This window comes from Gadus macrocephalus, chromosome 13 (genome assembly GCF_031168955.1).
Source record: "Gadus macrocephalus chromosome 13, ASM3116895v1".
Classification (NCBI taxonomy): domain Eukaryota; kingdom Metazoa; phylum Chordata; class Actinopteri; order Gadiformes; family Gadidae; genus Gadus; species Gadus macrocephalus.
The window spans coordinates 6,551,053-6,577,014 of record NC_082394.1 but is presented as its reverse complement, the minus strand read 5'-3'; the positions used below and the strand labels follow the sequence as shown (position 1 = coordinate 6,577,014).

Below are 25,962 nucleotides of genomic sequence, written 5' to 3'. Positions count from 1 at the left end.
TTCTTCCCCATTTATATCAGTCCAACCAAATTAGAAACCATCAAGTACATTTTATGGTTTTGTGACGGGTTTGGTATCAGGATGCAAGAAGGTCACGGAGATGGCGAAGAGGAAAATCAACTGAATGAACCTACGTTCAAAAACTTAAATAATCCAATCAGGAGTAATGGCTGCCAGCTGGAGACAGTTAATAACTTCTCCCAAAAAGCCAAGTCAAGGACATACCATTTGGCCTATTGCATGTAATTGTGCAGGCTGTGACACTAATAGGTTTTATACAGCCAGGCTAAACACATTAAATAACATCATGACTTCATGACATTATAGTTGAAATTCCAAAGCAGAAATTTTATTTAAAGATTGTCCAAATGAAGCGGTGGGAAATCGCCTTCTGGACCTCTGGATAGGATATCACGGGATCGTGTGGCCATGGTGGCAGCGTGTGTAGACGTGTAATGCTTCAGATAGTAATCAATGGGTCAGACAGACAGCCCACGCGTGAGAGAAATTTCAAGGAAAGCGAGTGTGTGTGTCTAGTAAATAGTAGTTATTGCTTGAGACATAAACGGTACGTTGAAGTTGTGAAATCGGTCCAAAACAGTTTATGTCAAGCCGACGTCGACGGACACATGTCAAAAACAGAGGTATTTTATCTGTTAGCTTTTGTAAACGGCAACATCCTGGACGTTACGAGGCACTGGACATTTCGCGTTGTTTCTTACCTTTACGAACGCAAACCAGAGTGACAAAATTGTTGCAGAATCGCTTTCATCTTCATTGCTTTTTTAGAGCGCGCAGTGGTGCAAGTGACAAAAGACGTCATTATAGACATACACGCTCTAATTGGTCCTCAAGATCATATGCGACCTAGCGCGTGGGATTGTTCGATGTTTAGCCATTACAGCTCAGTAATGATACATAATCTAATTATTGGCGTCTCAAAATATATTACCCGAATGGTTTACAACATTCTGATGGTTAAAAAAGGACATTGTATGTTTTGGGCAGCTTGCTGCGATGGACTCGTTTTTTTATAGAATCAACTTAGCATACCTCCAGTTTACTTTAAAATAAAAGATTTTAAAAACGTTAACATACATTAAAAAAAAATACTCAAAGCAGACAAGAGCAGAGAGGTTTCTGAAGAGATTGTTTTAGTGGATTCATATGTACATACAGAATTCAGGCACTCTTGACTGAGCTTGCAGCAAATAATTACAATGCTTTCTCTATTCTTTTACATTTACAAAATAAAACAAAACTATACCCTGAAAGACAGCAAATCTGAGTATAAATAAGAATCAACACATTATGATGGAATCAAACCGGAGGGATACGTCTCAGTTTGGTTAGTCAACATCAACCCTCCGATTTATGGACTAATCTCTAGCACACGGTCACTTGTCCTTTCAGGCAGTCACGCATCAGCATAGACTCGTCACTTCATGTCATTCATCAAGCACATTTACACCAGCCAGGGTCAAAATGACTCAAAAACCAAAACAATTGCTAGAATTTGAGAAAACAAAAAGAGCACAATCAGCCTCCAATTCAAAAGAAATAAAAACAAAAACTGTATATCCTACTATAAGATTGGCTGGGGTCTTGCTCTCCCGAGAGAGGCATGGCTGGGTGGGCATGAAGGGTTGAGTTAGGGGTCTGGGGGAGGAGGGACCATGGCCTGACATTGGATCCAAAGGCAAGAGGCTATCCTCAGCATGAAGGACAACCCGTCCTCACCGTTTGTCAGAAACCGTCACCGAGCCATCGCAGAACCCAGTGCGCTGGCCTTCGTACACACGTATACGTTACAGCTGCGTACAGGGACACGCGTGTAACGTGATCATCGATACACACACAGAGCGGTGTAGATGGCTTGCTTAAAGAGTGTGTGTGTACTGCTGTTGGTTCACGGCTTATGGGCGGGGGGTGGGGGGGTGGTAGGTTTTATTGCAAGATTTGGACGGGGGCCGTCAGTAGAAGCACACGGTGTGTAGGAAAGGCCTGTTACTCTTATCTTCAAACTCCTGAATCAGCTCGTCGATTTCATTCTCCATGTCGTCTGTGTGCTGGATCTGAAGGAAAACATTGAAAGATTCCCCCGGGACAAGGTCAAGTAACCTTCAGGCAACATGAACATTCCCCGTTTAGGGTATACAAAGTGATCACCCCCCACCCGCCCAGCCATTCCAGATATAAAGAGTTCAGCATTAACATGCATGTCACAGGCAGGTTTTAATAGGTGGACACTCACACACTGACACAGCTCACAGATGAGGAAGGCCCCGAGCGTGGCTTCCTCGTGGTTGTCCTGGATGTCCACGTTGATGACGTGCACCGACTGCAGCGTCTCCTGTTCTCTGGAGCTGAGGTCTGTGGAGTGGCACAGTCAGGGGACCCCCCCTCCCTTAGCATTGGGCTTCGGTCACATTGCAGGTTTGAGTCATAACATAAGATTACGACCCCGCAGAACACTTGGTTGTTCATCATTAGAATGACAAAAGCATATGTACATCAACATTGGGTACGAAGGCCTCACCTTCCAGGACTTGGTCGTAGACCCTCTCTTCACAGGTAATGACCAGATCAAAGTGGTCCTTACAGTTCTGGAACCGCTCCGGTCTGGTTTTGATACGCTTGTTGCGGTCCAGCATGTGAAGGATTCCATTCTGGGTGTACCTTAAGGAGTTGTTGGTTAAGGAGCACATCAAGGTGGCCGAGAGAATCCCTCAACATTCAGTGATGCAAATACCTCACATGAGTCATCCATAAAAAAAATAAAAAAAAGGATAGGCGGAACAAAGCCGCAATATTTGAACACGTTGGTTAGATAAATCATAAATTCTCCGTGGCGTCCAACCTATTGTAAAACGTTTACTCGTTATTAAAATTATACAGCACATTGCCATCTAGTGGCCAATATATAACTTGCAATTTTTTATCCACTGCCAGGTGTTTTTTGTTAGACAATGCATTCGGAATGTAGGGAAACCATTTCCGTCACACACTCGCTCTTTGAACCGGACATTCTTCCTGAACTGAATGTACTGATATTAATATAGGGCCGAAACCATCTTTTTTTTAACCAACACAATCAACAAGCTAATCCCAATAGCTGGAGATGGTTTTACAATTATTTAAGTTGCCGTTTCCTTCCCAATTTTGAAACTTTGGACGATAATAATCTTATTTTTTTGCGTTTATGTCATAGGGAATTCCGTTCACACCCATGATATCCCAATAACCTATGGAGAAGAGCTTTGATCAAGGTGGCAGTTGTATTTAAGACAGGTAATACATTATGGAACATTTGACGATTAAACACAAACAAACGGCAATCAACAAATCATATCCTTGACTAAACCAGTTTGTTTACTGTGAGCTTACCCATACCCAGCAGATGACTTACCTACACCAAGCAGATGCACCAACGTTTACCACTTATCAACGACAATGAACGAGAACAGACAAACATTTGTCACACGTCATTTGACACCTAGAAGCCAGTTGAACAACGGGACACCCCAAAGTAATGTACTGCTGTTCCAACGGCACCACATGTTCTTCAACAAGGATGTTCACAGAATGCCTATACCTCAAATTGCGCAAATCTACTTCTCAGCATTATGTCCCCTTTTGTTTGCACGTGTGTGATTGTCAGCGACAGAGTGCATATTGGTTGGTGTGTGTGAAGGGGATACAGTTCCTTGTCCTTGCGGACCAGGTCGTTGTACATCTGTTCATAAGATGTTTTGAAGTCGTAAACATTAGGCTTATCCGGGGCAGGGCCAGGCAGCTTCACGTGGGAGCCAGTCCCAAATGAACGCACGTCAAATCCACGTTTGCTGCAAAGAGGAAAGAACAAGTATACATTAATAAAAATGGATTAGTTCAGAATATAGCATCAGTGTTAAAGTGCAACTCCCCCCAAACAGCGCATTTAATGACACGGCAGATAGAATAAAAAGTAATAAATTAAATTAATTAACCAGTATGACATGCAAACATGAAGAAAGTGGAATTTTCAGAGACATAGGGCTAGCTGCGGGGTTAAAATAAATGACTCGATCAAAAAGAAAAAAAAGGCCGTTTTTCAGCTTGTCACATATGGCACGGGATGTTAACAAGTTGACTGATAACTCAAATAATTTCTTTCCTAGTAGATCTTTGTCAACTACAATTAACAGATGAGCAAAGATACAGAATAGGGTAACTGTTGGGGGGAAAAGAGTCGGCATTCGTCGTCTTGGTGGGCAAAGCAGTTTACTTTCTAGGTGCCAAATATATTAAATGAATTATTGCCCTTTTTAAAAAAGTGACTAATCTAGAATCAGAGAGCAGCGCCATCAGGCGGTGGTTCAAGGCTGCAGTACCCCCTTCTTCTTCAAGACAATAGAGAGGGCGCTAGAGATTAAGTAAAAATCAACTACTTTTTCCCCTTCAAACATGTATCTTTATACAATTAAAACCTAATAAGTGGAAAGGCGTGTACGTCTGTCAAAAATAACAAAAACAACAAAAAATAAAGATAATCCAAGTGAACAGCCTTGGTATAAACTACAGGCTTTTTGTTCTGCTTTGAGCCCATTGTCGAAGCTGGGTGGAGGCCGATATGCTGTCATGGAGCATTGTGCGGTTATGGCTCCAGCGCCATTAGCACCGCGCAGTACGGGCTCGGTCACTTCGGAGAAGGGCAATGCAGTGGTTTCTTCTCTTCGTCTCGGCCCGTTTTACCTGAGGATATTGTGCGCTTCCATACTGCGGTTCTGGTTGCTCGAGCACACAACCGCCACGCGCAGCGGGTGGCTCGGCATAGCGGTTCTTCCGTAGGAACTAATTTGGAATTAGTGAAAAAATGACTAAATAGAATTTGTATAGGCTAAACACCTACATAGACGACCGAATACAAACGTTTCTAACGACTGACGACTGACTAGAACGGCCAAATTAGAGCGCTCTCCTCTAAAGGATGAGGATGTTAAAATGGCGGAGCCGGACCGACTTCCTTCCTAGGCACGGCTTTAAAAGTTTTGATGTCATTTTAGGGGCTGGGTTTACCGGTTATAAAAGAAAAAAAACGTCCACGTCACTGTGACGATGACGACGCAAGAAAGATCGTTGCAATATATAAATCAGGTTTTGTGTCTTTCTTTCAAAATACGGAATGTTAAAACTACAAAAAGCAGCAAAAATAATAATAATGAGAAAAAGAATGTCTCGAAAATATTATATGCAAATTTGTCCGCAAAGTGCACACGTTTTTTTATTGCACAATGTTTTATCAGGCTAATTATATTACCTCATAGGCCTATCAATGATAAATGATTTATATGTTATTAGAGATAATAGACTTTTGTATCTTCTAAAGCCATATTTACCATCTAAACTATTGTGTTGAATTATAATTATCAACAATGATGTTATGTTTTTTTAATGCTGTCCGATGTATTTATTTCCCTTTTAAAAAGGCAGAAACAGAACAAATCAAACTCTATGGGAATCTGTTCACCCAATGCTAGCCGACACACACACCACACACTTTTATAGTCTTAATTAAAAGTTTATTGACTTTGCCATGGCAACTTATGTCATCTTACATATTTTACATTTAGAACAGGCCTATTTTCAAAAAGTGCAGTAAAAGTGGTCAGTGACAACCAGAGTTCAAACAGAGAGAACAGCAAAAAATGGCTCTGGAACTAACAGCCACAGAGGCAATGAAGCCATAATTTGTGAAAGTATGGAATTAAAAGTTAGGTTTTTATTACCAAGCTATTATTATGATTTATCTGTCACTCAGGTTGATGGTTTTTATTGCAGTTTTACAAAGAGATTGATCACAGCTGAAAAGGCGGAATCACCACATGAAACAATGATCCTTTATAAACATATGTGTAGTGAATGGCTCATTTTGGTTCAGTGCATCCCTTGTAATGATTAGAAGGTTTAGAAGTTGCTATTTCGCAGGCTCAACTCCAAACCGAGCAAGATCTAATGAACGGAGGCATTATGTGGCTGATTTAAACATGTTTCGTATAAGACACAGTAGGATGATTCAGGACAATTGATCCCCATACACATTGTGTATCCGGACCACACTTGGTGAGTACACTGACGCACACAGCGTCAGTGCCGCGAGTGTGTGTGATAATGGTACGTGTGTTGCGTGGCGGGGCTCATGATATTCTCTGTGATGTACGCCACCAGCAGGCATATGATGACCAACATGACACATATGGCGCCTCCCACGGTAGTCATGGCGATCACAATGTCCTGCATGCCGGAAGGCGACATGGTGAACTCCACGCAGTCCCTCCGGTCCCCCGGGGACTGGGCCGGAGCCAGGGCGCGGAGACAGATGCGGTAGGGGACGTTCTCGTGCAGGTCGGTCAGCAGGAAGTCCCTGCAGCCGGGGCCGAGGTGGACGGTGGCGCATTCGAACTGCGTGTAGCTCCCGTTCCACCTGCAGCTCAGCTCCACGCCCGACCTCCTGCGGGGCCGGTGGCTAAAAGCAGCCCTGGGTGTGGGAGTTAAATACCCCTGTGGTCCCTCTGTCAAGCCTGTCGCTGAATCCCCACTCGTGTGGTTTCCATCCCCACCACCGGTCTTGTTTATGTGAGGGCCCTGACCAGTGCTGACGTCGGTGGCCTTACCGTGAACCCTCCCACGTACTGCACCCTCGTTGGTCCATTGCAACAGCACAGTGCCGTTTGTGAGGATGTTTGCCACCAGGCCCCCCAGGGAACTCACGGTCCTGCAGTTCGCGCTGCCGCAATGGAAGCCCCACTGTGTGTGTCGGAAACAGAGTTGCCCCCCGACACCCCCCTCGATGACTCTGTAGGCACACAGTGATGCCCCCCGCTGCTCTGTTGGGCTCCATCTGGGGCTGTTTGTCCTCCCAGACATCCCAGCGGGAAGGTGGCTTCTTCTGGTGTTGGACATGGGCTCAGACCCCTCTCTGATCTTTGGTGCGTGTCTGCTATTGTTGACAAGACTGTCGAATGTTTGGTTGTTTGATCTGACGTGCGTGTGCCTCGACCGTGCTCTGCTATGGCTGCCTCCCTCCTCTCCTGGAGATGCGGCTGGCATTGAGGTTTCTGAGACGCCGCCAGTTCTGCTGTACCCCACTGCCTCGTGCAACGCGCAGAGTATGACGGTCGACAAAACAAGCAGTGATTGTATTTGTTGCCTCTTCATCCCAATACCTTTGTAAGAGTTATGCTACTCTACTGAGAAAAAGCTGTTCTTGCGAACGTCTGATGGCGTGCGGTTTGAACATCCGTTTTAAATCGATCCTACACACGATTCAATCTGCTCCAATGCCGAATCATGTCAACGTCCAAGGGGTAGTCTGTGTCTGCAAAAGATGACAATGATTAAGTGAAATTGATCTAAAAACATCGCAGATGACCTTGCATATATATGGCTATGCTAGCTCATGCAGGGAGGATGATGAGCGTAAAATACCGACTGTTTTACGATGTAGGTCATTTCATTTATCCCGAGTCACGCCATCACATAAACGACGTCCCTTACTTACTTTGTGAGAGGATTAATGGGTGTCATATTCGTGCCATCCGATTTGTTCTCTTCTTGTTGTCGATCCGTGAAGAAGATCTGATAGCTGGTGCGTGTGTGTGTGTGCGCGTTTGTGGGTGTGTAGCGGCGCGCGGAGAGCGTGGTGCACTGGAGTCGTGGGTAGTCGGACTGTCAAATAAGTCCTGTACGGCCTATGAGTGATATATGCCTATATGGCCGTTTTAAATGCAACTTTACCAACGACATTTCCAAATTACATCTACCGTAAATAGGACTAGGACTAATGTCCCATTATGGTTGAATAGAGGAATTTGTAATGATGTCACAGTTCTTCTCGACACACAAAAAATGGAACTATGCACACAAGTCTGGAAACTTGAAGCTCATGTATCAACTACAAGAATCCAGACTGCTAAACTCTAAGCACAATAGCACATTTTTCAAAAAAAAATTGAACTCTAAGCACAAATCTCATCATTTAGCACACTTGGTTCACCTGGATCACACTGGCCTTCAAAGCGCAACAACTACCGTACTTAGCAATCAAGTCTAACTCACTTTTCAGCTGTTCAAACTCAACTGGCAAAACACTTCAATCATATGTCAGAGCATAAAACAGGACTCGGTGAGCTCTACTGTGTTGTAGATAGGCTATGGTCCTTTGGCCTGATCAGGATTGGAGGTGGGATACATACTGACATGTAGATCTGTTTCACCTCATTTATAGTCTTATTTTTATGCAGTCAGTTCAGCTGTTCAGATATATTCACAGAATTGTATAACAATATGGCAACAGTCTTATAAGTACCACCTAATTGCAACTTTAAAAAAGAAAGCTATTTCTAAACAATTTTATAGATAGGAATATTTAACATGGCCTCATAAAGCCACAACATTCTGTAAAAAGTATTTTGATGGAAGTGTTTAAATGATGCTCTCTAAGAGATATTCATTTGATAGCTGTGTTTACTGCTCGGTGGAAAAAAACAGTTTTGAGAAGAATATGTGTAGTTTTGACAAAATTATCAACTTTTCTCAGGTTTGTGTTTAAAGTTTTGAGCTATAGTTTCAGAAAACTTGTTTAAACTATTAAGAAAAACTGTAAGTCAGTTAAATCTGCGAAGTCAAGTGTTGCGCTTCTTTATACGCACTGTACGGCTAACCAACTGAGGACAAATATCTAAAATATTATTGATGCATGAATAGTAAAGGGGTTATATTTTATACGTTTGAATTAAGCTGATTTAAGTGTAAAATGCTGGACTCATTCGCTAGCTTATGGTCTGCCAGAGACTTCAAACGTAGGCCTCTATCAATGAGGTTTTGGCAGCCCCAATACATAAACGCGATTCAGCTGTTCTCCAATGAGAACATATTGAGCAATGGCTGTTCACAAATGAGTAACTATGCAACACAACAAACAATCATTGCCAAGGGAAAAGAGGGAAGCTTGATTATTAAAACAAAATGCAGCATCAGCGGGATTACCTCAATGGTACAATGGGCCCTGAGATAATCTTGGGAGAGTCAGATGTTTGATGAGCTGCTGCCATAGCACCTAAGATAGTGTCTAGTAGGGAGTGGAGCATGATCCAAATGAATGATCAGGATATCATGATATATTTGTTTGATGGTCGCTTTCATTATCCGGTTTACTATGTCAAGTTATAATTCTGAATAAAATTACAATTGTAAAACTGCTATCAAAGCTCTCTCTCTTTGTTTCTCCCCCCCTCTCTCTCGCTCTCCCCCTCATATATATATATATATATATATATATTAGGGCTGTCAATTAAACGCGTTATTAACGGCGTTAACGCAAACCAATTTTAACGACGTTAATTTCTTTTAAAATTCATATTTGAAAAAAATAAAAAGTTTTATTTTTTTCTTTGGCTCAAAACAAAGAAGCAGTAGCCTGACTGCTATGTTCAAGGCAGTATGTTTGTATGTTCATCGTTTAATTGCACTATAGGCTTTTTTTTGTATCTTTCTGCTTTGATCAGTATATGCCAATGTTGTTATCATTTGCACAAGGCAAGCCGATGCACTTCTCCATGTTGATAAGAGCATTAAAATGAGAACAATTAATGGGACAAAGAAATCAAGGGATATTTAGCATAGAAAAAAAAAATATATATATATATATATATATAACGATGAGATAAAAAGTATAAACCATATATACACATTACTACATGGTATAAATCCCTTGAATTCGTTTTTTAATTGTTTGATCTTCATGCATGAAGACACTATATATAAATTTGTGCTTCCGGTCAGCCTACACTACGTACACAAACAATTGCTAAACAAAAAAAAGTTATTAAAATGCCCTTGTGCTGTTGTCATTGAATTTCCATTTGCCGTAACTTTTCCATTCAAACGAGCCTGTGCCCATAGCGTATCCCGGTAACGAGGCGTTCCGGTTAATTCACCTTGAACCAGGTCAGCACTGCTGGAGAGCATGACCCTCGGGTGGGACGGACCCATCTGCATTCAGGCGAGCATTGAGCCGCTTATAAACAGCGGGGTGGACCTCAAGACAGTAAAGGTCCATGTCAACACCTCACCCAACCTCTCAAACTGAAAGACTGCTTTGTCCGTAAAATCAAGGCATCGCTTCGCCATGCGGAAGTCGATGCAATGGCTGAGGTCCTCACTGTAGATGCCATATTGTTTGGCCTTCTGGTGTTTACCGGTATTATGGGAAACATCATGGTCATGCATACGGTAAGTGGCGCTGCCGTCGGTTCCTGTGTGTTTTGCGTATCGGAACCCCTCTATACCGGTCTCCTCTGTCGTCCCAGGTGTGCCAGTCCGCCATGCAGAGTCAGTCTCGTCGGATGCCCGCGTCGGACACCATCCTGGTCCACCTGTCGCTGGCCAACCTGCTGACCTCGCTGTTCCGCACCGTGCCCATCTTCATCTCCGACCTGGGACTGGAGGTGACCCTGTCCCCGGGCTGGTGCCGGGTCTTCATGCTGCTGTGGGTGTGGTGGAGGGCCGTGGGCTGCTGGGTGACCCTGGCCCTGAGCGCCTTCCACTGCTCCACCCTGAGGCGCCAGCACGTGGCCTTCGGACCCCTGGCCGTGCAGAAGGAGCGGCGGCGGGTGTGGGGGGCCCTGGGGCTGGTGTGGGGTGTCAACCTGGTGCTCTCCCTGCCGGCGCTGGTGTACACCACGCACGTGCACGGGAACGCCACGGTGGAGCTGATGGTGATCAGCTGCACCACCCGGCCCCTGCTGGGCTGCATCTGGGAGTTCCCCAGCCGGGAGCAGGGAGCGGCGTTCGCCTCCACCTCCCTGGTGCTGAACGAGGTGCTGCCGCTGGTGCTGATGATCTGCACCAACCTGGCCACGCTGCACGCCCTGGCCAAGCACATCCGGGCCGTGACGGCGGCGGGCGGGGACAGCGGGGACATGGACCGGCACCTGGCCAGCGAGCGCAAGGCGGGCCACGTCATCATGTCGCTGGTGTCCCTGTTCGTGGTGTGCTGGGTGCTGCAGGTCGCCGCGGTGACGTACTACAACCACGACGGGGGCCACCACGCTGAGGGCCTGCTGACCGTGGCCCACTTTGCGGCGTCCCTGTTCGTGGGGTTCAGCCCCATGGTGGTGGCCCTGGGACACGGGAAGCTGAGGAAGAGGATTGTGGGTAAGCTGGTCGGCTGCTCGAACGTGGTGAGGTGTCGGGGGCATGAAGGGGAGGAGGACGGCGGGGCCGCGGGCGCTGCACAGCAGAAGGAGAAGGGGAAGACTGTCTTTGTGGTGCAGAAGGAAGCCGCGAGCACGAAGGAGAAAACCATGAGTAAAAAATAGTTGTACGAGTCCTACAAACTATAAGCAGTTTGGCTGCAATATCGCATGTTGAAAAAAGAGAAAAAAGTATTAAGTAAGATTTGTACAGAATTGTTAAGCTTTTTTGTAGATTGAAAATTAATATGTTTAAGTTCAGGACGGTGGCAATGAGAGGTAAAAGGCTGTTGATTTGGGTTCCGTTCATTGAGACAACAGAACGTCATTCATTATGTCATTATAATGTGAAAATGTCCAATGTATTTCTCTTCATACTTAAGTCTAAGGCAGAATATTGTATACTTTATGCCGTTGATTTGGTTAAGCTTAAATGGAAATGACGAGTACATTATTCAAGAAGCCTGCATGGTTTACTATTTATTTATTAAAAAATAATATCTGAAAACATACAATGACAATCACCTCAAATATATCATAGTTAGAACTGCATTCTATTCTCATGTCTTTCAATTAATGTTACATGAACCGGCCGTGGTCTAGATAAATAACTAATATACCAATAACATTTGCTACAACTACTTGATTTTTCAGTTTACAGTCGAGGGACTACACCCACAATAACAGAAAACATATATATATATATATATATATATATACAGAGCATTTTACGATACAACTTCCAATTAGCTGCAAGCAATATGTTTAATCTCAACATGTTTTTATTTAAATATGGGGTATAATTACCTTGCACAGATAACTAACACAAAAGATGACAAAGGAATATTATGGAAACTAAATCCTAAATACCTTCGGCCTTGAAAAAAAAAATCCTAAAAACAAACATTTTCAAAACATAATGAATGTTTGAGACTGTACTTGAAACGGCGCTGTAGGCATGGGCTCTGCCGTCAGGTCATACGAGACTTCTAAAAAACGAACGCAAGCGGCGGTGACCAATAGACAGAATAATGGGCGACATGGCGATGAAGAAAATGTTGGCAAAGCGTGCAATGACCAGGAGGAACTCGGCCGACTGACCGCGGTTGTAGTTGAAGTAGTTGACAGAAATTATGCTGGTTCCCCAGGAGGCGATGAAGAGCATAATGAGTGCCAGAATAACCTGGGGGGAGGAGGGGTGACAAGAAGGGAGGTCACGCCATGCAGAGTTTCTTAACGCAACTATTACGGTTTTTTCTTTTTTCTATTAAGATAAAACTTTATTAATCCCCCGTAGGAGAAATTGTTTGTTGCAAAAACAGCCCAGCAGCAGTGGAAGGATACAGGATAAAATGACAATGCAATAAATACAATAAATAGCTTATAGTTAAAATAGGGACAAAAACACGACAAACAGAACCAACATCATGATGGGTGATGCATATACACATATGTACGCATACCTAAACACACACACATGCATACGCAAACACATAATGGCTGCCGGCACAAAGGAGCACCTGAAGCGCTCCGTCTTGCACCTGGAGAACATGAACCTGTGGCTGAAGGCGCTCCTCATCTGCCACAGCTCAGCATGGAGGGGATGGGAGGGATTCATATAGCTCTCCACTTATCCCCCCCCCCCCATCTACCCCAGCTCATGCCATGCCACCAGGTGTGTGTGTGGTTAGCTGGTACAAGCCGTTTGGCACATGGGAACCAATGATTTTCATCGTGACATCACAAGTGGGCGTGTTCAGCTGCCTCCCCCCCCCCCCCCCCCCCCCCTCCTCCTCACCTTGGCTGCCCGGCGCTCCGCTGGAACCTTCTTGATGACGTGCACGTCCTTGACCATGCTGCGCATCTTGCTGTGGGCGTACAGGCTGTACAGGGAGCCGGCGTTGGTGAAGGCCATCAGCACGATGGGCAGCGTCTCGTGGATGACCATGGAGATGGTGGCGTACAGCAGGCCGTTCTTCAGGGGGAAGTTCCAGATGCAGCCTAACAGCGGCCGCGTGGTGCTGCTCACTAGCATCAAGGTCTGGGGAGGGGGATGCAGAAGGGGAGAGGGGGAGATGAGGTGACCGACTGAACGGGGGCAAAGAGAGGAAATTTAAAAAAGGGTTGGACGCCAAATACAACGTGGACCTGGGAAGTTTGATGCCCCTTTTCAAGAGACACTGGGATTAAGGATTTTATAATAAAAAAGAAAGACTGGTTAGATTTATAGCAGCAAATGCACACAATCACATGTTGACAGGATGACAGATTACTAGTTACCAAGACAACACCCCTCCACCCCCCAGCCCAGAGCCGTGAGTGACAGCGGATCACTCCGTAGCCGGTAAACCAATCACCTCAGTGCTGTTCTGGTTGCCGTTGATGGAGAAAACGTGGGCAGGGATGGAGTAGAGGAAATTGAGGACCCAGATGAGGCCCAGACCGAGGAGGAGGAGTTTGGGCAGTCCCCGGGGCCCATGCAGGTTCCCCAGTGGAGGGGCCACTCTTCTTAAGGTGTGGAAGTGGAAGGCACTCAGCAACAGCGTGGACCACACGTTGACAGACCGCAGCCACACCCACACCCCCATGAGAAACTGACAACATTCTTTGGACGAGTATAGCTGAAGGGAAGACACACGGGTTCATATTTATAGTGTTTAAGTATCATTCATGTTGTTCACAAACCTTATGGTTCACCTGTTTAAGCAACGTCAAATATACATCCAAATTTGAAAATAAGACTAATTCGGTCATTGCGGTTCTTATAACATTTACAGAACAATATTTATTGCAGTGGCAGCTGCACCCCCCAAAACAAACATTTCAAAAGTACCTCTGGTGGTTAAGTAGTTCAATGAAAACATCCTACCGCGATTCCAATGTCTGAGATAACGAGCAGAGCGTTCCTCAACACAGACACCATCAGGTTGGACACCGCCATGTTGATGATGATGATGTCCGAGTTCCGGCCCACGCCGGGGTTCATCAGCACGCTGTGGCCGATGACTCCGATCACCGTGGTGTTCCCCACGATGCCGAACAGCACCAGGAGGATGTAGAAGGTGGTCTGAATGGGAGACGCGTCTGTGCGCAGCCCCATCCCCACCAGCTCTACCTCCGCCTCCGACATGTTTTGGTTTGTTAATTCAGAGCTTTTTCCCAGAATAAAAAAAGACAAACTAAAAGGGTTTCACCTAAGGGTTAGGTAAAACTAAGTATAATCGATGGCACGCAACACACACGCCATGTCGATGACCTTCACTGTTGAACGTCAGTGTTCGATTCCCGGTCCCGCCTCGCTACGCATCAGTGGGCCTACCCTGCTGATCAACCTTGGGTGCTGCTCCTTGATCTCTGCCCCTCCCCCTAACACACGCTATATAACAAGGGGGGGGGGGGGGGGGGCATCCGTTCGTCACCTGACAAAATTGACGGCATTGGTGCTTTTTTCATTCGATTTCGTTAACGATGCATGCAATACCCCCAGGAAGTACCTGAGCATCACAGAGCTCCCACGTATCGCTAGGATCAGGTTCACAGCTCCCAGGGGACTAATCAGTACAACCTCGACATGCTTTGTTTGCAGACACATCCCAAACTTTGTGTGGGTGCATGTGCTTACACATTATGTTGAGATAAATAAATACTTTTTGTATTAATGGTGCCAGGATTTCTATTGAATTTTCATGGGCTTTTGTTGAGTATCTACGAAACACTTTTGTTGTGCGCCATGTTGTGGGCAATAGGTCTCCACAGCATATGATGGTATGGTAGTACTGAAGACATCCAGCAAGAAGACTTTCAAAAACTCATTTTATAACAACTTTAAGCCATCAGAAATGGCTTCAATAGAATACAATTGTGGGTGAATTTGGGGTGGCATAATGGAACTCCAACAGGAAACGACATGAATGATGATTATAAAAAATATTGTATTTAAAAAGTCATGATGATCACTTTTGTCTTTGAGCGTTTACAAAAAAGAAAATGCAAAGAGGAACAAAAAAAAAATGCAGCACGTAGCAGGAAAAATAACACTATAAAAACATAGTCAGACCCTGAAAAAAACAAAAAAACAAAAAAATCCCAAATCATAAACCCTCGACCTCCCCGTGGCGAGTCCAGTCATCTCCTACGCGAGTGTTCCTCCCTCCGTCCGCGACCCTTCTCTGCTCCTCTCCGACTCCTCTCCCCGTCTCGCTCCCTGTACCGCTCCCGCTCCCTCTCCCGCTCCCTGTGGACCGCGTGCTTCTTGCGTCGTAGCGGTGAGGCGGAGCGAGAGGCGGACGAGACGCTGCGACTGCGTCTACAGAGAGGAGAAGGGGTTAACGACAGACTGACTGAGTCGACCAGCAATCGCACCCAACACAGGCCTGCATGTTTACCAGGAGCCACTGTTCTGAGCCCCACGGTGTGCGCTACACTGTGGAGGGGCCCCTGGGGGCGTGACCCTACCTGCGCTTTGGAGGACTGGGGGGTCGGCTCTCTCTCCTCTCGGCGCTGCGACTTAGTTTGCTCTTCCTGATTAACACACAATAGTCACATGAAAATAAAGGGTTGAAAGTGACCTGCACTGTAAAGTGACCTGCGGTGTAAAGTGACCTGCACTTTAAAGTGACCTGCGGTGGAAAGTGACCTGCAGTGGAAAGTGACCGGCACTGGAAAGTGACCTGCAGTGGAAAGTGACCTGCAGTGGAAAGTGACCTGCAGTGGAAAGTGACCTGCAGTGGAAAGTGACTTGCATGATAAGTGAACTGCATGTTAAGTGAACTGCATGTTAAGTGAACTGCATGTTAAGTGAACTGCATGTTAAGTTCAATGTGAAGTGAACTGCATGTTAAGTTTATTGTGAAGTTACCTGCACATTAAAGTGAAATGCAATATAAAGTGACCTGCACTGTTAAGTGAACTGCATGTAAAGTACCGGTAACTTAATGTAAAGTGACCTGCACTGTAAATTGAAATGCGCTCTAAAGTTCCATTGCAACAACTGCCAAAGGAAACAAATAAACTCACCCATCTCCATTCGCTAGTTTTCGGCAGGCATTTTTTAGGGCAACTTTTGACACAGGAGATTCATGACCGGGATTTGGCACAGCAGGTGACACTAAAAATGATTATTAAAAACAAAAAAGCAATTTTAGAAATCAATGAATTCATATCATGAAGGATATCATTATATCATTTTGTATCATTCTCGAGGGCGGTGGAATGCACTTAAGATGCTTCTATTCGATTATATTCCCTTAACAATGTATTTATGTCCACCACTAAAGCGGGCCACATGCATTAAAGCCCTAAAGCTCAATCTAAACAATCCAAAGCCCGGCTCCAGCTATGGAACAAAGACCCAAGCAGGCGGACCAGCTGAATCGGATTATACACCCAGTGCAGCCAACTCGGGTCAAAGGAAATTCCTGCATTACCATTCCATCATATTGAAACCGTATATTTTATATTAGGTAGAGAGACCCAAAACAGATAAAACACCGCTCCTGTGGAGACGACGGTGCCATCAACCTCTGCAGCACGAAGGTTCAGCTCATGAAGAAAGAGACGCCAGGCAGCGGTCCATCCACCATACCTGCTTTGGAGGCGGGGGAGAAGTTGGCGGGGCTGTCGAGGGTGGGCGTCCCGATGGACAGCAGCACCGTGCCCGCGGCCTTGGCCTTGGCGGCCACGGCGTCCATGGCCTGGCGACACTTGTCCACCTGCAGCAGCAGGGCGGCCAGGGACACGCTGGGCAGCGCGTACAGCCGCAGGATCCTCCGGCAGATCTCCTTCAGGTCCTCCTCCGCCGAGCCGAACAACAGGAACCAGGCGGGCTGCTCTGGCAGAGGTATCTGTTGGGGGGGGGGGGGACGACACAGCATTGGTTTGTTTAGATGCACTTTGTTTAGCGCCGAGAGGGAACGTCGGATTGGTCACTGGTGGGAGGGACCCCACCACCTCACGGAGACACATGGAACGCGTCACACTCCAAAGGGCTGGAGCTCAACATGCGACAGGTGAGGAGGTAAAAAAAAAAACACTGGGATAAGACCTACGATCTCGGGGCTAAAACAGTAAGAAAGCTTACCCTAAACATATTTTTACATTTTATTGTCGGTCAGATGCATATTTATCTATAATTTATATTTTTATGTATTTGTGTTTGCATACATGGCTCTTTTTTTTTGTTGTATACTTATGTTACAGGCTTGAGCTGAGCAACAAATAATTCCCCCCAGAATCAATCATAAAGAAATTCATCAGTATAATGTGGAGAGTCGTAACTGCTGTTATAACTGACGTTATAACAGCATGGGAAATACTTGTAACTGACCTGTAAAGCTCTGGCTGACAGGTAGATACAGGCACAGGCGACCGTCTCAGCACTGTACCTCAGGAAAACGTCCGTCCGCAGGCTATCGTTCATGTAGTTCCTGATCACAAATAAACCAACCATTAAAACACAAGCAAGAAAAAACTAATATTTGAGTTCCAAGATGCATCTGCAAGGTGAATAATGATTTACATAGCTCTGGAGGATTCTTTTTTGTAAAAGCATTCCTTCACTTAAAAACTGAATCAAAAGATATTAATCAAATTAACCAAAACAAACACATAATATTAAAGTCTATAGTCATAGACCTACCAGGCCATTTGAACCAGGGGAGTGTTCTTCTCACACTCCAGAACCTGAAGGTACATGACTATTACCTGTAAAGGGTGACACAGCAGGCCGTTAGAAAGTAACAGAGATACGTGACGCACTGAAATGAGAAGCCAACAGCAATAATGACAAAATAAATCGGTGATGCATAGAGCTCACATCTGTTGTTAAACAACAAACCACATCAAACCTGTTGGTCTAGCTGGTAAACCTTTTGAAGAATCATGTCAATGCATCCAACGCCAGGAGGTTAATCGCAAACATTTTGATTGAAAATATACGTATGAGGCATTAATTAGTGAATAATAGTGAGTAGAAACGTGTGCAGAAGCAATGTTTCCCACACTTGCCTTGTGGGGGTGCTTGACGTGCACACAGAAGCCCAGCTCCTTCAGAACCCTCCTTTCCGTTTTGATCACCTGAGCCTTAGTATTGACATACGCGGCGTCCAATGGCAGCGGCGGACGTGTTCTGTGGACCAGACAGCAGAAGCCCATCGAAGGGGGCGGGTTCTAAGAGGGATGCTAAAGACCTACTAAAAACCTGAAGCCAGGACAGGGGGTACAGTGCATAGTAGGTTAGACGTTTGAAAGGGTGGTGAAATTGGGAGGAGTTTGACTAGTTAGAGGCATGTTAGTATGCATAAAGTATACCATAAACTACCCATTAAACACTGGGGAGAAGGGTAAGTGGCTGGAAGCTTGTGATACTGGCATCAAGATGAAAAAGTGCCTTTGTGGTCAACTCTCATTCCTTTTTCATGATGTCTGTCAGACTATCTTTACGGAGGACGGAGCGCTGGTTCGGCCAATAGGAGGTCTTCGCGTTTGGTTTGCACCAAGTGAATTTTTTACAGGCTAACATTTGGCCGAGCCAGGCTGAAGCTAGGGCTGCACAGTTAATCACATATTAATCAAATTCCAGATTTGGCCCATTTCAAATAGTGTGTATGTCTGTTCCATTCAAATAAAATTAAAAACCGATACAACTCAATTACTTACAAATTTTTCCACAGAATATTGAATGAATCGCTAACCTGTTCACCATACTGAAATTGATTTCATCGATTTCATTTCAATTTTGCAATATCGATTCATAGGGCATGAGATAGATTTTAATTTTTTAGTTTCGTTACCATTAATATTATTTTTGCACTTTAATAAACAATGCCTTAATGCAATTTGCAGTTATGGAATGTTGTAGTTCAAGTACACTTTCACTTGCAATTCCTTTCTAATTTCAAATTTTCACTTTTGAGACTTGAGACAGTTTTGTTTACAGCTCTTTAAACTGTTTAAACTGTCCAATTTACAAGTTTGCACTTAAAACTTGTTGTTGAAGATGAAGAGGAGAAATAAAGTACATTCATTGTCTTTTGTAAAACAGTTGAGCCATTTTCATTATTTAAGAGCAGATTGAATCTTATCGAATCGTTATTAATCGATTCAGAACCTAATGAATCGAAATCAAATTGATTTAGGAAATTGGCCACAACACCCAGCCCTAATACTGAATAATCACCATCACAAATCGCAATTACAGTTTTTGTCCCGACTGTGCAGCCCCAGCTGAAGCACACATGTCCGGCAGAAGAGAATTCTTACCGGCCCCCTCTGCCCTTCTTCAGATGGTGAAACACGTTGATCACGTCTCGTATCCGGCGCGGCTCCTCCTCGATCTTAGAGGAGAGGTGTACACACGCCATGGCCACCATCTGAGGGACAAAATAGACAAGACGACGGCAAATGAGTCGGGCCCCACAACACCTTCACAGTGACTAAGTTGACAATGAAACGAATCCAGCGTACCTCTGCACAGTGTCGGACGAACGATTTGCAGTAGAAAAATCTCTGGAAGAGAATTTGTCCCGTGGCCATCGCTACCTGTGATGAGGTAAACAGAGAGTTTAGGAGCAAGACAAGAACCTCACACTAAGCAGGGCATTGCTGGATCTTGCCTACATCCATGGGGTAAAGGTTGGTATCTTGTAGACACTGCGTCCTATGCTTACAAAAAATAACCTCTCGTCTCATTATTCCTACACAGTACTCATGTATACTAAAGTCATCCATAGGCTTCATTCGACATGACAGTCTAGCTACTGGTTAGAACAGTACTAAAAACCATGACATACACAATGTTTTTCCTCAAGTCCTCTTCATGTTTCCGTTAGGTATTATGAATTAAATACACCATTAATCAGGGTCTCTGAGTACTTAGTTGGTCATTTGTCTCAGTTTGTAACTATAGATACACACTAGTCATATCACGTGGGTGGTTTTAGTTCTTAACTTGACTCCTTTGTTACAAAGTGTTGTGGCTTGCCTTTTAACAACGCCCTTACAATGATTAATGTGGATATTATCTAATAACCCCGTTCCTTTACAAATGAAACAAACTAAATTCGAGTAAATTAGATTATAGGGAACAGTATTCAATCTTCACTAAGAAACAGCGCGCAATGGACGGCGGCTCTGTTGTTATTCAGTGTTCGACAACGAGAGTTTGTATGGCTAAATAATTTGACTTAAGTACCTGTTACACTTTAAAGTAAACCCTACCATGAACACTTTGATGTATGGATTGAACATGAGCACACGCGTAGGCCCGTGATTTACGTATTTTTTCACCAACCTGTGGAAGTTTGAGCAAGATGCCAGCGGCTTGGATCAACTCACAGCCGCGCATCCTAAGCTGCTCCTCGGCGATCGAGGTCAAGCCATGGTCGGCGGACGGGCTGCTCTGTAGTCGCTCCGCTGGCACCCGGCAATTATCTAATGTTAAAGTAACGCCGGAATAAAGTTTATCTCCTATTAGAACACCTTCTCCGGGAATCCTTAGATCGCCAGCAGCCATGGCATATTTTTTTAAAATTGCGTTGCGAGAACGGAGCTCTGAGGACATCCGTTTTACAACCGCAAGTGCACTGCTTGAATTGGGCGGCGCCCCCTAGTGTGTTGGTGGCGGTGAAACAGAAGCAACAATCCAGTTCCTCTCGGTAAATGATGGGAACTGTTGACCGTGTTTTAAACAGACGCACAATCTTAAAACATGACAATCATCTGAAGCCCAAAATAAATGTAGTGAAGGGGAACGAATACAATCAAACAAATTATACATAATTTTATTGAGTTAGTTAAATTTCTTTACATTTCACTGATTATGACAAGAAAAGCAGCATAACATTTCACCACTAGGTGAAATCAAGTATAGGTAAAATACTCAAACACAGAATTGTATGCAATGCAGAATAAATACTGTCAATAATTTGAATAGCATTTTACATTATATCATATGATAAATGGACCATCAGTGTTAAATGAGGAGAAAATAAGCCTCCTTAGATAAAAGTGCATCTTTAAAGCCTTCGGAAAATTTCCATTTATTGCATCCTCTTCACATCATACGGCTGATTGCAGGAGACTCTGGCTCTCGTTCTTAATTCAGTGATTTAGATAAAAAAATAAATAAATAGAAGAAGACAGAGACTGGATGGGGGGGTGATTACTTTTGAGTACATGTCCTGCTGGATATAATGAAACCGGGCTATTGAGTGTGTCCGAATAATCACATTTATTAAAACAATGCATGCATCAGTGAATTTGATGCTAATTATGTGTGTGTGTTTGTGTGTCTGTATGTGTGTGTGTGGCTGTGTATGTCTGTGTGTGTGTGTGTGTGTGTGTGTGTGTGTGTGTGTGTGTGTGTGTGTGTCTGGTGTCTGTATGTGTGTATGCATGTGTGTGAATGTCTGTGCATAGGTCTTTGTGTGTCAAAGTGCATTCGATCTGTGCATGTGTGTGCGTTAATGTGTGTTTGTGTGTGAGTATTGATGTTTGTGTGTGTGTGTTTCTGTGTGTGTGCGTGTGAGTTTGGATGTTCGTGTGTATGTGTGTGTGTGTGTGTGTGTGTGTGTGTGTGTGTGTGTGTGTGTGTGTGTGTGTGTGTGTGTGCACATGCATGTGTTCGTCCGTATGTGTGTGTGTGTGTGTGTGTGTGTGTGTGTGTGCGTGTGCGGCTGGGCTCCGGTCCCCAGACCCCCCGGTCCAATCACCCCCCGGCGGTGCAGCACAGTCCGTCCCCGCGGCCCGAGCGGTAGACGGGGGAGACACACACGCGGGCGCAACCGCCGCCGGCCACGTTAGCCAGCTGCGCCGACAAGGTCCCGGCGCCCACCTGCATGTACGACATGGAGGTCCAGACCCCCGCGGGGGTCCCAGCCTCCCAGCTGAGCCAGTAGCCCCTCAGGCGGTCCTGCTGCCCGGAGGGGGCCCTCCACCTGGCCTCGACCCCGGCTCCATCCAGGGGGGTTAGCAGGAGTTCCTCCAGGGCTGGGAGGGGTGCAGGCACTGGGGGGGGGGAGGGAGAGGGAGAGGGAGGGGGAGGGACAGAGGGAGGGAGGGAGGGAGGGAGGGAGACAGAGGACGGATCACCTGGTGGAAGAGGTCTCTGAGCTCCATGAACGTACTGACAGAAACAATGCAGTGGGAGGAGAATTTACATAACCAGAGGATTAAGTAAAAAATTGACAAGCAATAGGCAGAAAAAGGCCCAAATGGAGGCAGGGAAGGCGGTCTGATAATATTTAAGCCGTGAGGCTTTTAATATTTCGTTTTTCATATTAAAACACGACTGCCTAGGTTTGAAATAAGGCTGTTTCCACTGCAGGCCTATATTTCTTATGAGTGACTACATTTGTATTCCATCCATTCTTTCTAATCCCTTATTTCAAGGCGCCCACACCGGATTACTAACACCCAAGAAGCACCCAATTATGTTTTACCCCCTAGGTCCAGGAAATGAACGGACTATCAGGAGAAAAAAGAATAACACAAAAAAGAGAATAACACAAAAAAAACCAAGGCACAGACACAAGCATACATCATCTGTTCAGCAGGGGGGGGGGTGGACCAGACCTTCCTGAGTGCAGGCCTTGACAGACATGGCTCTCTCCCCGCCTGTGGTGTGCAGAGCGCTGACGGTCACCAGATACTGAGTGTCTGGCTCCAGTCCAGCGAGCACAGCGGAGTTGCGGTGGCCCTCCACCTCCACGGTGCTTACGTGTCCGCCGGGAAGCACTGCGTACTCCACCCTGTAGCCCTGGACGTGTCCGGGCTGTAGAGGGCCCCAGCTGACGTTCATCTGGTGAGGGCCATAGGCCAACACGGAGACCACAGCTGGACCCAATAACTCTGAACATGAGGGAAGGAAAGGGAGAAAAAGACGAAAGCGTAAGAGAGACTGCGAGGCCGTGCGCAATGTGGACCCATCAAGCTAGCGGGGGATTGTTTGCTGTGATTGCCCCATCCGCACAAGCGGATAATGGGCAGTGAATGCACAGTCAAGCACCCTGTAGTTTTTAATCTGTTTTACACCATTAGAGTGGTAACTGGAAATCGATTGAAGCTTAGTTTCCGGAGGTGTCTCGCCCACTGAACGCCTACCTCCAGCCAACCTGTATCTATAACTCTGTTCCTGCAGTATGGTGCTTGTACGAGGAGGTTATGGGTGCCAAGCGGTGTTCAGGGTGGGTGCACAAAGAGGTTTCTAGAGCCAACGACAACCCCTACAGCTGCAGGCCCGAGTACTAAATCATCTTGTTGTTTCAACCCTTTTCTCATTATTCAGTAGAAGCTCCCTCTATGTCCTCCCTCTCTCTGTCTTTCTCTCTCCCTCTCTTTCCCTCTCCCTCCCTCCCTTTTCTCTCTCTCTCTCTCGCTATCTCTCTCTCTCTCTCTCTCTCTCTCTCTGTCCCCCCCCCCTCTCTCTCTCTCTCTCTCTCTCTGTCCCCCCCCTCTCTCTCTCTCTCTCTCTCTCTCTCTCTCTCTCCCCCCCCTCTCTCTCCCCCCCCCACCTCTCTCTCTCTCCCCCCCCCTCCCCCCTCTCTCTCTCTCTCTCTCACCAGGCAGTGTGGTGAAGTTGACGGACAGGGTGCTGAAGTGGTCTTGGTAAAGGGTCGACATGGGGGTGAGGGAGGCTGTGTAGGTGGCGTCCGGGCGCAGGTCGCTCAGCTCCGCCCTGTTTGAGCCCCCGGAGACGCTGCGACCCTGGGGCCACCCGGCAGTAGTGCCACACCCAGAGGCGCTGCTGGAGCCGGCCCCCGGCACCCCCCCACACTGCCACTGCAGGTGGTAGGAGCCTGTGTCCGTGGTCAGAACCGGACGCCACTGTAGCACAGCGCTACGGGCCGTCAGATGGACCACGCGGAGCCCCTCCGCACACAGGATCTCTGACCATGGGAAACGGGCGGGGAACGGGAGAGGGAGAATCATAGAGCGCATGATACATTTATATTTACATTTTACATTCAGGGTATTTAGTAAAGTACAATTGTCAGAAGAAAAAAGCAACAATAAATCACTTTCTGTACTCTCTGGAAAGAAAAATTGTGCCAGGACGTACAACACTTTACGTAAATGCGTATATTTTCTGGACTGGACAAACACCTACATATATATTTACATATATGTATATTCATCTTTGGATAATCCCGCATATACATGCTCTCAAGCTTGAATATGTTATAGGATTCACTTTACCAGAGCTTAACAATATCTGCTCCTCCCAATAGGACAGAGACTACACACACACACACACACACACACACACACACACACACACACACACACACACACACACACACACACACACACACACACACACACACACACACACACACACCAATGATGGCCTCCCTCAGTTCCTCCATCACGATGCGGAGGTCATCGACGTCCACCACGTAGAGGTGGGACTCGAGGGGCGGGGACACCGCCCGCCGCAGGGTCTGGTAGTCCCCCTGTCCGGTGGCCAGGGCCAGCACGGTCACCCCGTCATCCTTCAGCATCGACATCCGCTGGTCCACGTCTCCGGGCCTCACCCCGTCCGTCAGCCACAGGAGCACCCTAGGGATCCCCCCTGCCCCCCTAGCGCTGGAGAGCAGATCCTTGGCCAGGGCCAGGGCCGCGACGGTGTTGGTGTCCCCCCGCAGGAGCCGGGCCTGCATCAGGGCCGCCCGCAGCTCCGGCTGGGAGCGGTGTGCGCCCAGGCCGAACCCCAGGTGCGGCAGGGTGTCCACCTGCAGCAGCCCCACCTGCACCTGGCCGGGGCCCAGGGGGAAGGGGCGCAGCAGCTCCTCCAGGAAGAGCAGCAGGCGCTGGAACTCGTAGGAGGAGACGCTGCCTGAGGAGTCCAGCAGCAGCAGCAGGGCGCCCTCGCGGCAGTTCAGCGCTACGGGGAGCAGATGGAGGAGAAGGAAGCAGGCGGGGGGGGTTGAGGCTGAAGGACAGTGGTTTCCATAATGACCAGACACAGATTACTGCACAGGCTAGGCTAGGCTGCGGCCTAGGGGCCCAGGTGTGCAAGGGGCCCCTGGATTGGCCAGACTATTTTCTATAAAAAAAAATTAAATAAAGACTTCACCCAAATTATTTGGTCAAGCTACTTTTTTTCTGCGTGACCGTTAAGGGGGCCTAAAGCAAGTAGAAGCCTAGCGGCCAATGACCACCATAATACACCCCTGTTCATGACATCCGAGTCTTACTTTTGCCCGCGGTTGTCATAGAAATCCTCAAAGCGCCGAGCACTTTCAGGGACAGATGTACCTTGGACTTAGATAGACTATCGGATTATATGACAAAATAGACAGGTGCTTGCCAGCTAAATTGGAGGAATGAAATTAAAAGATAACTCGATTGCTTGACAACCAGATGTTCTTTAAAGGGCCTTTGGTAGGCTGAAGACAGCCCTGTTAATATTGAATGACCATAATGTAAAATCGATGGAGACGATCTGAATGTTGACTCTGTTCTTTGAGTTTCAAGTGTTAAATAAAATCATAAATTAAAGACAGATTTTCCTGAAAATCGTATTGTTGATTGAATTGTTGCTGAACTGATGAAAGCATCTGTATTTTCGTTGCTGCATTCATTTAAGGATTATTTACAGTAAGTTTTAAGATAATAGTAGGTTTCCAGGTAGAATATGACACAGAAATACCCTTTCCCTTTAAGCGATGGCAACAACCAATTTATGAAATGATTGTTTTTTTGACAAAGGGCTCATTCACAGAATCAC

General features: G+C 46.0%; 6 protein-coding genes across 7 annotated transcripts in view; 1 reads left to right on the top strand and 5 right to left on the bottom strand.

Moving 5' to 3' along the window:
• Positions 1-1,133: 1,133 nt before the first annotated feature.
• ssu72 (SSU72 homolog, RNA polymerase II CTD phosphatase) lies at positions 1,134-5,038 on the bottom strand. The gene is made up of 5 exons (XM_060068697.1): positions 4,735-5,038; positions 3,702-3,845; positions 2,540-2,679; positions 2,255-2,373; positions 1,134-2,075 (listed from the first exon to the last, which is right to left on the bottom strand). Exons 1-5 carry the CDS (start codon positions 4,812-4,814, stop codon positions 1,974-1,976), a joined length of 585 nt encoding a protein of 194 aa, XP_059924680.1. The 5' UTR covers positions 4,815-5,038; the 3' UTR covers positions 1,134-1,973.
• Positions 5,039-5,539: 501 nt separating this feature from the next.
• fndc10 (fibronectin type III domain containing 10) lies at positions 5,540-7,993 on the bottom strand. Its single transcript, XM_060069985.1, has 2 exons — positions 7,541-7,993; positions 5,540-7,357 (listed from the first exon to the last, which is right to left on the bottom strand). Exon 2 carries the CDS (start codon positions 7,195-7,197, stop codon positions 6,127-6,129), a length of 1,071 nt encoding a protein of 356 aa, XP_059925968.1. The 5' UTR covers positions 7,198-7,357; positions 7,541-7,993; the 3' UTR covers positions 5,540-6,126.
• Positions 7,994-10,134: 2,141 nt separating this feature from the next.
• LOC132470971 (olfactory receptor class A-like protein 4) lies at positions 10,135-11,360 on the top strand. The gene is made up of 2 exons (XM_060069934.1): positions 10,135-10,272; positions 10,350-11,360. The coding sequence occupies exons 1-2, from the start codon at positions 10,186-10,188 to the stop codon at positions 11,358-11,360; spliced, it is 1,098 nt and encodes a 365-aa protein (XP_059925917.1). The 5' UTR covers positions 10,135-10,185.
• A 638-nt stretch (positions 11,361-11,998) lies between these two features.
• LOC132470640 (olfactory receptor class A-like protein 4) lies at positions 11,999-14,889 on the bottom strand. Its single transcript, XM_060069413.1, has 4 exons — positions 14,104-14,889; positions 13,592-13,855; positions 13,033-13,275; positions 11,999-12,417 (listed from the first exon to the last, which is right to left on the bottom strand). The coding sequence occupies exons 1-4, from the start codon at positions 14,362-14,364 to the stop codon at positions 12,211-12,213; spliced, it is 975 nt and encodes a 324-aa protein (XP_059925396.1). The 5' UTR covers positions 14,365-14,889; the 3' UTR covers positions 11,999-12,210.
• A 141-nt stretch (positions 14,890-15,030) lies between these two features.
• Positions 15,031-20,834, bottom strand: LOC132470639 (cyclin-L2-like). 2 transcript variants are annotated; one of them, XM_060069411.1, is made up of 10 exons: positions 20,524-20,833; positions 19,698-19,772; positions 19,494-19,603; positions 18,240-18,360; positions 17,872-17,936; positions 17,560-17,659; positions 16,819-17,077; positions 16,251-16,341; positions 15,690-15,755; positions 15,031-15,540 (listed from the first exon to the last, which is right to left on the bottom strand). In XM_060069411.1, the coding sequence occupies exons 1-10, from the start codon at positions 20,791-20,793 to the stop codon at positions 15,360-15,362; spliced, it is 1,338 nt and encodes a 445-aa protein (XP_059925394.1). In that variant the 5' UTR covers positions 20,794-20,833; the 3' UTR covers positions 15,031-15,359. The 2 variants fall into 2 exon arrangements, with proteins under 2 accessions (XP_059925394.1, XP_059925395.1); XM_060069412.1 differs by lacking the exon at positions 15,690-15,755 and having other exon boundaries at positions 20,524-20,834.
• Positions 20,835-21,594: 760 nt separating this feature from the next.
• Positions 21,595-25,962, bottom strand: part of LOC132470638 (von Willebrand factor A domain-containing protein 1-like) — a 7,351-nt gene continuing 2,983 nt past the window's right edge. The window contains exons 2-5 of the mRNA XM_060069409.1: positions 24,571-25,116; positions 23,792-24,118; positions 22,806-23,081; positions 21,595-22,238 (exon numbers count right to left, since the gene is read on the bottom strand). Coding sequence (XP_059925392.1) covers positions 21,940-22,238; positions 22,806-23,081; positions 23,792-24,118; positions 24,571-25,116 — 1,448 coding nt within the window. The 3' untranslated portion in view covers positions 21,595-21,939. The remainder of the gene's footprint in view (positions 22,239-22,805; positions 23,082-23,791; positions 24,119-24,570; positions 25,117-25,962) is intronic.